General features: G+C 45.3%; 2 protein-coding genes across 5 annotated transcripts in view; one reads left to right on the top strand and one right to left on the bottom strand.

The window, feature by feature from the left end:
• LOC103281320 (zinc finger protein 24-like) overlaps window positions 1-3,216 on the bottom strand; it is a 28,489-nt gene extending 25,273 nt beyond the window's left edge. For 2 of the 3 annotated variants that reach the window (XM_062972851.1, XM_062972850.1), the window contains exons 1-2: window positions 2,904-3,036; window positions 125-226 (exon numbers count right to left, since the gene is read on the bottom strand). The gene's annotated coding sequence lies outside the window, so the exon portion shown is untranslated. Of the gene's footprint in view, window positions 1-124; window positions 227-2,903 lie in introns of all 3 variants that reach the window. The other variant, XM_062972849.1, reaches the window with a different exon arrangement.
• Window positions 1-13,938, top strand: part of LOC103281321 (zinc finger protein 709) — a 23,829-nt gene extending 9,891 nt beyond the window's left edge. Inside the window, exons 2-3 of one of the 2 annotated variants that reach the window (XM_062972714.1) lie at window positions 10,246-10,324; window positions 10,496-13,938. In XM_062972714.1, coding sequence (XP_062828784.1) covers window positions 10,246-10,324; window positions 10,496-12,019 — 1,603 coding nt within the window. In that variant the 3' untranslated portion in view covers window positions 12,020-13,938. Of the gene's footprint in view, window positions 1-3,373; window positions 3,509-9,496 lie in introns of those variants that run through there. The other variant, XM_008122655.3, reaches the window with a different exon arrangement.

The raw sequence follows: 13,938 nt of genomic DNA, 5'->3' as shown, positions 1-13,938 counted from the left end.
AAAGGCAGAATTACACAAACAGGCTTTGAGAGGCTTCTTCTTGAAGAGTTAAGAAACAGGCCCTCGGTTTATTCCCGAGCCCTCCTTTCCCTTGGGCCTCTGCTTCTGGAGCCTCCAAACCCACCTGGCCTCACCCGGCCTTCCATTGAGCTCTCATTCAGTCCCAATCCACACTCTCCCCCCAGGATTCCTTCCTTCAGCGGATGCGAGATGATCCATAGCCTTCCTTGGAAAGAAGAAGCAAGAGACTTTGAAACAAGAGTCAAAAATGAAATAACCACTAAAGTAAAATATTTGGAAATCCAGATGACAAACAGAAACTGAATCATTTAAGAACAACTATGAAAAAGTGTGGAAAGAGATACAGAAAGACCCACAAAGGTGGAAGAATTTAAACCCATATCTGTTGGTAAGAATTTCATCAATCAAAATGAATGTAATCTCAATAATGTTATATTTATTTCAGACAATACTAATTTTGTCAGCAGAAGTATTCTTTGAAGTCTGGAATTAAGAAGTGACAAAATTCATTTGGAACCATTAGAACCCAGAATAAACATTAAAAATGTATAAGATGCAAAAGACTGTGGAGGAATGGCATTACCATATAAGAGACTATTCTGTGATTCAGCAGCTTGGACACGGACAAAAGAGAGGATCTTTCTAAAATGTGAAATACTACTTCCAATGGGAGGGACTGATCTAAAATATGGATGGCATGTATATCTGGTTTATGATACAATGAAATCAGACTCCAATTTTAAGAAACATCAGATAGGAAATTCATTGATGAGAGTATGGAATAAATACAAAATAATATTTTTACAATAAAATACCTGCATTGACAAAATCACAACTTAAAAATGCCTAGAAAATATCTGCCTTATAAACAACGATTAGAAAAAGGAACTCTGCAGAAATCAAAAGCATGACAAGAGCAACCAAAAGAAGACTCAACAATGACACCGTTCCATTACAATCGACTCTAAGGTAACAGCTCTTGAATATTTTCTTTAAAAAGCCCTGAAAATTCCTGACCTCGATGACTCTTACTCAAAATTGTTTTTCCATGAAAGCGTTGACAGGACATGTTCTGCTTGACGTTTGCTCTTTGTTCGCAATGTAAGGTCATGCAAAAAGCATGCAAATAATGATTTGGCTTGCTGGATAATGCATACGTGGGGTGAACTAGGAATGTGTCACCTGAGGAGAGTGCCTACGTGGACACTCCACCTGATGTGATAAGTGATGAGTTATTTAAGTTACAAGGCAACTACGCATGTCCAAAAGGATGATCACAGTCAGCAAATTCCACTGTCAGTGAGCTTTCTGCGCACGCTTGTGCACAATCCTATAAATTGGGAAGCCACTTCAGACAAGGGGTGGCACTGCGTTTTCAGGGCATCAGCGAACACTGTCGCCTGCTCTTGGCCAAAAGTAAACAATCTTGAAGACAACTTCGGCTGTCAGTCTGCTTTCTTCAACCATGTCCAAACAAAATTCTGCAACAATAATAGAGCAAAACTTGTATTGGAATAAAGCCTGATTTCAGTCCCTCACTATTGAGGCAAAGGAGGGAATAACGAACGGACAGAAATGTGAACATTGATGATATCTGCCACACACACCACAGTCACCCGAGGCTGGAAAGATTATGTATTATTATGTATTATTATATGTACAGTAAAACCCCGCTCGTTCGAGCCTCCGTGCAATCCGAGCAGGTGAATGCTCGCTGGTGTGCGTGTTGCTAGGTAGATAGCAAGCTACCTAGCAACATGCACCGAGCGCTCGCCCCTTGGGAGGTGGCCCCTGCGTGTTGCTAGGTAGATAGTAAGCTACCTAGCAACACGCAGGAGGCACCTCCCAAGGGGCGAGCGCCCTGTGCGTGTTGCTACCTAGCAACACGCACGTCCGACTCCTTCGCCTCGCCGGGCACGGGTGTTGCCGCCCCAGCGGGACGAAGGAGCTGAGGCACGGGCGGGGGGATGGGTGGATGAACGGGGAGGGCTTTTGCGGCCCTCCCTGTTCACCCACCCACCGAACGAAGGGGCTTTCTTCCTTTGGCGAAGGCTTGGAGCCAGGGAAGCGAGAGTCACTTCCCTGGCTCCAGGCCTCCGCCAAAGGGAGGGAGAGCCCCTTCGTTGCGGGGGTGCTCCCAACCGCGGGGAGGCCTCTCCGTGGGGATGAGGGCTGAACCGGGAGGCGCTGCAAACAGCGGCTCCCGATCCAGCCTTCGTCCCCATGGAGAGGCCTTTCCATGGGGACGAGGACTGAACCGGGAGGCGTTTGCAGCACCTCCCAGTCCAGCCTTCGTCCCGCCTGGTAATCCGAGTTATCTGGTTGACCGAGTTGCGGTCCGCCGGTTTAACTCGGAGTACCGGGGTTCTACTGTATATACAGTCTATTATCTGATTAGCATAGCACAAGATTAGTATTAGGGGGAAACCTTGACCTTTTCCCTATTACAATTATGCATTATTATATCTATGTACAGTATATTATCTGATTAGCATAGCACAATATTAGTATTAGTGGGAAACCTTGACCTTTTCCCTATTACAATATTATTATGTATTATTATATGTATATACAGTATATTATATTTTTAACATAGCTCAATATTAGCATTAGGGGGAAACCTTCACCTTTTCCCTATTACAATTGTGCATTATTATCTGTATATACAGTATTTTATCTGATTAGCATAGCACAAGATTAGTATTAGGGGGAAACCTTGACCCTTTACCCATTACAATATTATTATGTATTATTATCTGTATATCCAGTATATTATATTATTAGCATAGCACCATATTAGTATTAGGGGAAACCTTGACCTTTTCCCTATTACAATATTATTATGTATTATTATCTGTATATCCAGTCTATTCTATTATTACCTCAGCGCCCTTCCTTCCTTCCTTCCTTCTCTCACCCGGATGAGGCCTCGGCCTTCCCAACGGTCCCTCAGGCAGTCACGTGACCCCGCCCACGGCTTTGGGTCTAGAGAGAGGAGGAAACTCCCAGTCCCATCAGAACTAGACTTCGGGTTCTAAAGCGACACATCGTCTGGAGGAGGCTGCTTCCCCCGACAGGATCCGCCAACCCAGAGGCGCTTCCTCCCTTCCTGGCCTGGCCCTCCCTTCCCCGCTCGAGCGGAAATTCCGCCGGTTCCCTTTTGGCAGATCCCGGGAAGGACCGTTAACGGCAGAGCGGGAAAGGAAAGCGCCGGGGGAGATTCTGCCCGGAGACTGGTGACGTCAGGGAGGAAGGCGGGTTCCCATTGGCGGACCGTGGGCGTTGGGAAGAAAATAACGGAGGGGCGTCTCTCTCCGTTCAAGTGCCGCGAAGCCCCGCCCCTCTATGGGCATCCTGCCGACGTCTGCCATGTTAGGCCCGGGCGGGCGTCTACCGAGAGGGGGCGGGCTATTCCTAGAGAGGCGCAGGACGAGAGGGGTCGGAGAGAGCGAGCGAGGGAGACAGTGGAAGACGAAAGAAAGCGGAGGTGAGTGTGAGTGAGTGAGTGGGGGGCTGTGCGGGTCCCTCCCCCTCCCGCCTTGGCCTGCTCACGGGCCTCCCTCCCTCCCTTCTTTCCCTCCCCTCCCCTCCCGGTCGGGGCCTGGTCTGTCCCGGGGAGGCTGCGGCCTGCTCTGCCCTCCGGCCCGTGTCCGCGCCCCTGCGCATGCGCCTCTCTCCCACCCCCGCCCTGCCAGAGGAGGCCCAGGGTCTGCAGTTGGGAGCCGAGCTAGGGATTCTCTGCTCTGGCCATGGGTACTCTATGGCAGTGAGGAAAGGCCTCAGGCAGGCCTCAGGCGCCCCGCAGCCCCTCCCCCTTGGACTTACTTATTGATATTCATTTATACGTATGGCTTGATGGGCAGGGGTGAGCAACAAAGGATCGCCAAACATTCAAGGCCTGAGAAATAGAGCAAAGACCATTCAAATAATAAACAATCCAACGCATCGGGATAGACTGACTTCTCAAACTATTCAAAGGAACAAGTGAGAAATTTAGATATACAAAATGAAATAATTGGGACGCATTTCTGTCATGACTCTAGTAGTGGTCAGAAGTCATTAACACAATTAAGACGTATCCTATAGTAAGCAATGGACAAAGGTAGGTCTCCATGAGCTGGGCCAAGATTTAAAATCAATCTCCAAAAAGTTTTAACTTCTGTGTTGCGTTTCCTCCCTGCCTCCTCTGATCCTTGATCAGTCCAAAGAGACCTTGAAGAGCCAGACCTCCCTCTGCCCCCCTTTTCCCTCTTCTGGGCGGCATTCGCCTCCCCTCCGGCCTCTTCGGCTCCAGGATCCAACCAGAAGAGGCAGGGATCCCTTTGGAAGAGCCAGATGTCCCGGGGCTGCACAGCTGTGGACCTACTCTGCATTGCGTTTCCTCTCCTGCCTCATTATATTAGCTTAAGATATCCCCGTGCAGCCCTTTTCCCTCTTCTGTTCTGAATTTCCCCTCCTGCTTCTTCAGCTCCATTATCCAACCATAACAACAACAACAACAACTTCATTTTTGTACCTTTATTAATGTTGGATAGGAGCCTCTGGTGGCCTAGGGGATAAAAGCCTCGTGACTTGAAGGTTGGGTTGCTGATCTGAAGGCTGCCAGGTCCGAATCCCACCCGGGGAGAGCGCGGATGAGCTCCCTCTCTCAGCTCCAGCTCCATGCGGGGACATGAGAGAAGCCTCCCTCCCACAAGGATGGTAAAACATCAAAACATCCGGGCGTCCCCTGGGCAACGTCCTTGCAGACGGCCAATTCTCTCACTCCAGAAGCAACTTTTTTTCACTCCTGACACGAAAAAAAAAATTAATGTTGGATAAAAAATAGGGATCAGGAAAAAGCCTGTTCAGTGTCAAATTACGTCATGATTTTACAAATTGAGCACCAAAAACATCATGTTTTACAACAAATTGACAGAAAAAGCAGTTCAATACAAGGTAACATTATGTAGTAATTACTGTATTTACGAATTTAATACCAAAACATTGCAACATATTGAAATATTGACTAAAAAAACATTGGCTATTAACAAATTACAATAGAGTCTCACTTATCCAACATTCTGGATTATCCAACGCATTTTTGTAGTCAATGTTTTCAATACATCAAGATATTTTGGTGCTAAATTCGTAACTACAGTAATTACTACGTAGCATTACTGCGTATTGAACTGCTTTTTCTGTCAAATTTGTTGTATAACATGATGTTTTGGTGCTTAATTTGTAAAATCATACCCTAATTTGATGTTTAATAGCCTTTTTCTTAATCTCTCCTTATTATCCAACATATTCGCTTATCCAATGTTCTGCCAGCCCGTTTATGTTGGATAAGTGAGACTCTACTGTAACTACAAATAAAGAGAATTGCATAAAGTGAACTTACAGTAACAACATTGTCAGAAATTAAATCCATAAAAACTTCAGTCCTTGCTGCCTAGAGAAACCGCTGTGGATTGGAGGCAAACTGCATTGGATAATTCAGAACATTGGATAAGCGAATGTTGGATAAGTGAGACTCTACTGTATACAGAATAAAATAATTGGGACAAATTTCTGTAATGACACAAGTAGTGGTCAGAAGTAATTAACACAATGAAGACGTATCATAGAGTAAGCAATGGACAAAGGCAAGTCTCCATGAGCTGGGTCAAGATTTACAATAATTACCCAAAAAGTTTTAACTTCTGTGCTGCATTTCCTCCCCTGCCGCCTCTGATCCTTGATCTGGCCTGATTTTATTTTATCTTGTAAATCGCCTAGAGCATCGTGGATGGAGGGCGATTAATAAGTAATTAAATGATGATGATGATGATGATGAAGAGACTGGGATCCCCTCTGCTGCCCTCTTCGGTGCTGCACCTCCCGTTCTGCTTCTTCAGCTCCATTATCTGACAATAATAATAATAACTTTATTTTTGTACCCCACCTCCATCTCCCCCAAGGGACTTGGGGCAGCAAACATGGGGCCAAGCCCAGGTAATGACAATAGAACAAAATAAAATACATACACAACACACATCATCAACAAGTAAAAATTAAATCAAGATAAAAACACAATTCTACACAGTAACCTAGTAAAATAGTCAGAGAGTAAAAATGAGGAGAGTAAAAAGGAGAACATAATTCAAAAACAGATCAAGGATTAAATGGGAGCGGACTGGGCCAAAGTGCGAGGAGTGTATATTGCAAACCCAACGGGTGAGGAAGATGGGTAAAGTGCCGCATTTAATGGGAGTCTTGGGGTGGGATAAATGGTGAAATTTTTCCAACTGATGGAGCAGAATAAAATGCGTCAGATACAGTGATTGTCACTGAGGCGGGACCTGTCATGCAGATTAATTATTCATTCTCCAAAAGCACACTGGAAAAGCCAAGTTTTTAAATTTTTCCTAAACGCCTCCAGGGTGGGAGCTTGCCTGATCTCCCTGGGGAGCCAGTTCCAGAGCTGAGGGGCCACCATGGAGAAGGCCCTCTCTCTTGTCCCCACAGGCTGCGCTTGGGACAGAGGCGGGAGCGAGAGAAGCTCCTCCCACGAAGATGGAAGAGATCGCGCAGGTTCATAGGGGGAAGTGCGGTCACGAAGGGAGGCAGGACCCAAAGCATTCAGGGCTTTGTAGGTGATAACTTTGAATTGGGACCAGAAAATGAACGGCAACCAATGGAGCTCCTTAAACAGCGGGGTTGACCACTCCCTGTAATTCGCTCTGCTTCGTAGTCTGGCTGCCAATCGCTGGACCAATTAAAGCTTCCGGGCTGTATTCAAGGGCAGCCCCACGTAGAGTGCATTGCAATAGTCCAATCTAGAGGTAACTAAGGCATGGACCACCGTGGCCAGATCAGACTTCACGAGATACGGTTGCAGCTGGCGCACAAGTTTTAATTGTGCAAAGGCCCTCTTGGCCACGGCTGACACCTGAACATCAAGAGGCAGAAATCCCTTTGGAATAGCCAGATGTTCCTGTCCTGCCTCTTGACTTGAACCTGGAGATCCAGGTGTCAGCGGTGGCCAGGAGGACCTCTGCACAATCAAAACTTACGCGCCAACTGCACTTGTTTGTTGAGAAGCCAGATCTAGCCACAGTGGTCCATGCCTTAGTTACATCCTGCCTGGATCACTGTAACGCACTCTATGTGGGGCTGCCTCTGAAGAATGCTGGGAAGCTTCGGTTGGTCCAAAAAGGTGAAGCCAGGTTGTTGACCGGGGCTGGCTGCAGGGACCGGACATCCCCCCTCCACTGGCTGCCAGTCTGTTACTGGGCACAATTCAAAGTGCTGGTGATGACCTTTCAAGCCCTAGATGGTTCAGGTCCAGGCTGTTTGGCTGACCACATCCCCTTGTATGAACCTGAGATCCTTCAGGAGAGGCTCTTCTCTCGGTCCCACCTCCATCTCAAGCTTAATTGGTGGGAACGAGAGTGAGAGCCTTCCTTCTCGGTGGCAAATGCCCCTCACTCTGGAACTCCTTGCCCTGGGAAGCCGGAATGGCCCCTTCCCTGTTGTCCTCCTGGCGGGAGGCTGAAACTTCTTTATCCAGGCAGGCTTTTGAAGAGGTGCTGTGGTGTTTAACTCTGAATGTTTTTGATGGATATTAACTGTGAATGTTTTAGTGCTGTTTGTGTTTAATTCTGTTTTAATGTTTATATATTTGTATATTTTAAATTATATACTCATCATCATCATCATTTAATTGTTTATTAATCGCCCTCCATCCACAATGCTCTAGGCGATTTACAAGACAAAATTGTAAAGGATAAAAATACATACATACAAATATTGATAAAATTAACATAGATTAAAAGCTCTAGTAAAGAGCCAGGTCTTGAGTGCTAGGGTAAAAGGCCCTAACTCACGCATGGCTCTCATATAGGGCGGCAAGGCATTCCATAAGGCAGGGGCAGAAATAGAAAAAGCTCTGCGTCTGGTCCTTTCCAAGTGCACTTCTCTAGGACCCGGTACATAAAGTAAGTCTCGTTGGGATGGTCGTTGCGACCTCCGATGATGGGAGAAGGAGAGACGGTCCCTAAGGTACGATGGGCCCTGGCAGTAAAGAGTTTTAAAGGTCAGAACTAGCATCTTATATAGACCACGGTAATCAGTTGGAAGCCAATACAGATGCCGCAGCACTGGTGTTATGTGGTATTTCATGGGTGTTCTTGTGAGTAGCCTGGCTGCCGCATTCTGAACAATACGGAGCTTTCGGGTCGTGGACATCGGAAGGCCAATATATAGGGCGTATGCAGACTTTTTACAAAATCAAAATATCCTACCTTTACAATTTTAATGTTTCCCCGTCCTTGTTGCCTTTCTCTGAATCTGCTGCCATTTGTCAATGTCCTTTCTAAAATGGGCTGAACTGGGCAGGAATTGTGTCTCCCACCCCACCCCAGGTGTTGCTGGACTGCAGTCCACTGTATCCATGTCTTTCTTTGTGGGAAGGGTTGATGGGAGTTGGAGTGCAGAAACATCTGGAGAGCAGCAGGGTTCCCACTCGCCCTGGGGGTCCATCCATCCGCCTCCTCTACACCTCCTCTACATGTACTGCTTCTAGGCTGGGTGCCTTCTATTCTGTGCTTCTGCGGCCTAATGTTCCTTCAAAGTCTCCAGATTCCTTGCTTTTGAAATGTTGGGCAGGGATCGTGCTGCAGGGATAGAGAGGATCAGGCAAATACCTTTTTTCTTAGCTGGATGAAATCCACAAGACAATGAAGAACTTTTCTCCCAAGACAGATCACTTGGGATTGTCTTTCCATACAGGTGGTAACTCAGGTTCTGAGTTGGGGTGTGAGGAAGTGGGATCCAGACAGGAAATGCTTTGCAACCTTAGCCCTATTATGTGCTGGCCATATTGTTAGAGGTCTTCCCTTACAAAGGTTGGATTTGTCAGTATGTAATGTTACATGATGTGAAAATTGCTTATAGTTTAAACAATATGGTTTCAGTAATGCAAGGATTAAAACAATAAGAGGTGTGCAATAAGAGGGTAGAGTGTCACTTTTGGAGTTTCTTGTACTGACCGGAAAAGAAGGTCAGTATGCTTTGTCCAGCATGTTAAGATGTGATCAGACATGACCGGAGACTGTGCTCTATATTTTGTAAATAAAGTCAAAGTACTGCTTTTTGATGAAGGCTGAATTGGTTAAGTCGATGTTCATTCAACTTCATGCCTTCAAGAAGTCCCTTGCACGTTAGAAGCAGCTGAGATAAGAACGGTGATTTATCTCAACTTTCCTGATAGGATTACACTCTTAACACATTGCAGAGCAAGCAATCTCATTCACAGAATCTTGGGCCACCATCCCCTTTATATCTGAACAGGAATTTTTTTTTTGTTGGGCAATTGGCTTTTCTGAGTTGGAGCAATCCTTCCCCCTTCTTGCCCTGCATTTGCTACAGCACTAGGCTATTGTTCTTCATGTCCAGTGAGATCTTTCTTTTCTCCGCCCCTAATGAGATTGTCGTCTCATTCTTCTGGCAGGTATCCTCTGAATGAACCTTGGGAAGAACACTCTGCCCTTTGCCTTGGGTCTGAAATGAAAGTACACAACACTGACAAAAACAGGAAATAAACTGGAGAAATTATATTTCAAGCTACATACCTGTGTATTCAAGGAGGAAAGAGAGGATTGTGCTGTAAAAAGAGGGGCTTGGTAAAGAGGAAAGAAGACTACAACAATACAAAGACTGAGAAGAGGAAATCTTGTGCTGTTCAGGAGAACATATCTGTGAACTGGCATAATATTTGAATCATAATCGTAAAAGAATGGAAAGCCTCAACTCTTTGTCAAGATCACACACAGGGGAGAAGCGACACGATTGTATGGACTGTGGGAAATGTTTCATCGGGAGGAGTTCTCTTACTCAACATCAACGAACTCACACAGGAGAGAAGCCACATAAATGTGTGGAATGTGGAAAGAGCTTCAGTCAGAGTGGACATCTGCATATCCATCAGAGGACCCATACCGGGGAGAAACCACATAAATGCATGGAATGTGGAAAAAGTTTCAATCAGAGTGGAGATCTCCATACCCATCAAAGGACCCACACAGGGGAGAAGCCACATAAATGCATAGAATGTGGAAAGGGCTTCAGTCAGAGTACGGGTCTGCGTAACCATCAAAGGACCCATACAGGAGAGAAGCCACATACATGCATGGAATGTGGAAAGAGCTTCAGTCAGAGTGGACATCTGCACACCCATCAAAGGATCCATACAGGGGAGAGGCCACATACATGCATGGAATGTGGAAAGAGCTTCAGTCACCGTGAGAGTCTGCGTACCCATCAAAAGATCCATACAGGGGTGAAGCCACATACATGCATGGAATGTGGAAAGAGCTTCATCCACAGTGGACAACTGCGTGCCCATCAAAGGACCCATACCAGGGAGAAGCCACATAAGTGCATGGATTGTGGAAAGAGTTTCAGTCAGAGTGGAAATTTGCGTTCCCATCAAAGGACCCACACAGGGGAGAAACCACATAAATGCATGGAATGTGGAAAGGGCTTCAGTCAGAGTGCGAGTCTGCATACCCATCAAAGGATCCATACAAAGGAGAAGCCACATAAATGCATGGAATGTGGAAAGAGCTTCAGTCACAGTGCGAGTCTGCGTATCCATCAAAGGACCCACACAGGGGAGAAGCCACATAAATGCATGGAATGTGGAAAGAGCTTCAGTCAGAGTGGACATCTGCATTCCCATCAAAAGACCCACACAGCGGAGAAGCAACATAAATGCATGGAATGTGGAAAGAGCTTCCATCAGATTACAAATCTGCGTATCCATCAAAGAACGCACACTGGGGAGAAGCCACATACCTGCATGGAATGTGGAAAGAGCTTCAGACACAGTATGACTCTGCATATCCATCTAAGGACACACACAGGAGAGAAGCCACATATATGCATGGAATGTGGAAAGACCTTTAGTAACAGTGCGGGTCTGCATACCCATCAAAGAACCCACACGGGGGAAAAACCACATAAATGCATGGAATGCGGAAAGTGTTTCAGCCAGTGGCACCATCTGCATTTTCATCAAAGGATACACACAGGAGAGAAGCCACATAAATGCATGCAATGTGGAAAGAGCTTCAGTCGGAGTGGAAATCTGTGTATCCATCAAAGAACACACACAGGAGAGAAGCCACATAAATGCATGGAATGTGGAAAGAGCTTCCGTCACAGTACAAGTCTGCGTATCCATCAAAGGATCCACACAGGAGAGAAGCCACATAAATGCATAGAATGTGGAAAGACCTTTAGTAACAGTGCGGGTCTGCATACCCATCAAAGAACCCACACAGGGGAAAAACCACATAAATGCATGGAATGCGGAAAGTGTTTCAGCCAGTGGCACCATCTGCATTTTCATCAAAGGATACACACAGGAGAGAAGCCACATACATGCATGCAATGTGGAAAGAGCTTCAGTCGGAGTGGAAATCTGCGTATCCATCAAAGAACCCACACAGGAGAGAAGCCACATAAATGCATGGAATGTGGAAAGAGCTTCCGTCACAGTACAAGTCTGCGTATCCATCAAAGGATCCACACAGGAGAGAAGCCACATAAATGCATGGAATGTGGAAAGAACTTCAGTGAGAGACAATATCTGCGTTCCCATCAAAGGATCCACACAGGAGAGAAGCCACATAACTGCTTGGAATGTGGTAAGAGCTTCAGTTACAGTGCGAGTCTGCATACTCATCAAAGGACCCATACCGGGGAGAAGCCACATAAATGCATGGAATGTGGAAAGAGCTTCAGTCAGAGTGGACATCTGCGTTCCCATCAAAGGACCCACACAGGGGCGAAGCCACATAAATGCATGGAATGTGGAAAGAGCTTCAGTCAGAATGAACACCTGCGTTCCCATCAAAGGACCCACACAGGGGAGAAGCCTCATAAATGCATGGAATGTGGAAACAGCTTCAGTCAGAGTTCAAGTCTGCGTACCCATCAAAGAACCCACACAGGAAGAGAAGCCACATAAATGCATGGGATGTGGAAAGAGCTGCACACAAGGTTCAGCATGCATTAGACATCAAAGGACACACACACAGCTAGAGGAGACCTGCCTGCATGTTTCCTAGTTCTACTGAAAAATTTCCCCACTCAAGGGTTCCAGGCAGAAAAAAAAACGGACAGAAAAAGGAAGGCCTCCACCTTGCTCCTTATCTGTCATGTACAGCAGTGTGTGTGTTCTGGCTTGACTGCTTCTGGGGATGATCTTTAAAGGCTTTCTGAAATGAGCAGCAACTGAGATCTCATGAGAAAAGTGTTCTGGAAAAGAATAGTTCTTTTGTAGCAGATAACGTCATAAATCTTGCCCTGGATCTAGGCTTTGTTGCCCCTCGAATAGAATTCTGGACTCGGGCCTTGTTCCTATAATCCTGTTCTGGACTCCATTATACCCTGAGTTGTTGACTTTAAATTCTGGACTGACTGCTTGGCTTGATTTAAGGACTTGGACTTCATCCCTGACTCTCTGGCTTGACTTTGGAATTCTGACTTCGTTTTGTACTCTTGCATTCTTGGTGGTTATTTTGTGATCTGTGGTGACTGCATTCCTGACATCTGACTGTTGGAATTTGGCCTTGGCAAATATCAGTAAATTGGGTGGTTATACTTTTCATTGTAAGCTGCTTTGGATCTCCTTCAGGAGATATAAAGCAGACTATAAATAAATATAGTAGTAGTAATAGTAGTAGTAGTAGTAGTAGTAATGATAATAATAATTGCTTAGAGTAATCCCTGTTAATAATTGAGACTGTTCAGTCACTACCATTGGCAAAGTGTCCATTAGGATACACAGCATCTCTCCCTAAGTTTAGAAAATGGAAGACAAAGAATGATGACGTCAGCTGATGAAGATTCTTGAATCTGTTGAGATAAACAAATCTTCAAAGTTGAGAAAGGGAAATATTTGTCTAGATGCAAGTGAGATTGGGAGTTACTAATTCACTAGTTATAGCAATGAGGGAACATTTGTTTATTGTGGGTTTTAGGAATTAGTTTAAAACAATTAAAATCAAAAAGTAAACATAGAACAGCTTTTAAAGGGAGTAAAGAGAGATAAAAATCAGCATGCAACAAGAGTTTTGTAGATTCATTTTTCTATTAATTTTGTTCTTCTGTAGGTATGTGGCATTGAGTCTTTTATGTTTCTTAAGTAGCCCTTTTTTAAAAAAAAATGCCAACATTGTAATTTGTATGAACATGTTTTAGTTTTACTTTCGTGTCTTTGAATCAGAATTATACCAGTAGGAGCATTGTGTCTATACCCAAGGAAGTCACAGCCTCCTTTCTTCTGCTGTCTTGAGACCTCACCTGGACTAACCCTGTCTCTGTTTCTCAGTAGCAGAATTCAAGATGGATATTGACAGGTTAAAATATCTCCAGAGACAGGATGTAGAGAAGGGCTGAGAGAGACAGCTGGGTAGGTTTAGCTTGGAGAAAAGAAGGAAGGGCTTCTCCCTCGGCAGGGAGGGAGGAGTCGGCCACCCAATGTTTTTGGGTTAATAGGACCCCCCGACTGTCAGGTAGAAAAAGATGGAGTAGATAGGAGTGTGTTCCACAGAATTCCAGTGTGTGACCATACAGTTCTCAGTAGATATGTGTTCACAGCACAGTACTCTAAAGGGAAACAGAGAAGATGATCCTAGAGGGACAGCTGAGGCATTTCCTGTCCTCTGGAGGGAAGCATGGGAGGGGCTTGTATGTGCCCTTCCTTCTCTGCCATGTGACTTCCTGTCTGCCATTTGTTGGAGGCCTTGCCCTAAGTGTCAGCATGTGTAATCCATCACCATCCTTGTGTGTTTGTGAGTATCTTTGTATATGAAGAGAAGACCTGTAAATAGTTATGAGTAGCAAATAAATCAAGAATAAAACCTCCAAGGACTTTGGATGAAA

The sequence above is a fragment of the Anolis carolinensis genome, chromosome 2 (genome assembly GCF_035594765.1).
Source record: "Anolis carolinensis isolate JA03-04 chromosome 2, rAnoCar3.1.pri, whole genome shotgun sequence".
In the NCBI taxonomy this organism is placed as follows: domain Eukaryota; kingdom Metazoa; phylum Chordata; class Lepidosauria; order Squamata; family Dactyloidae; genus Anolis; species Anolis carolinensis.
This window is presented reverse-complemented; position numbering and strand designations above follow the sequence as displayed.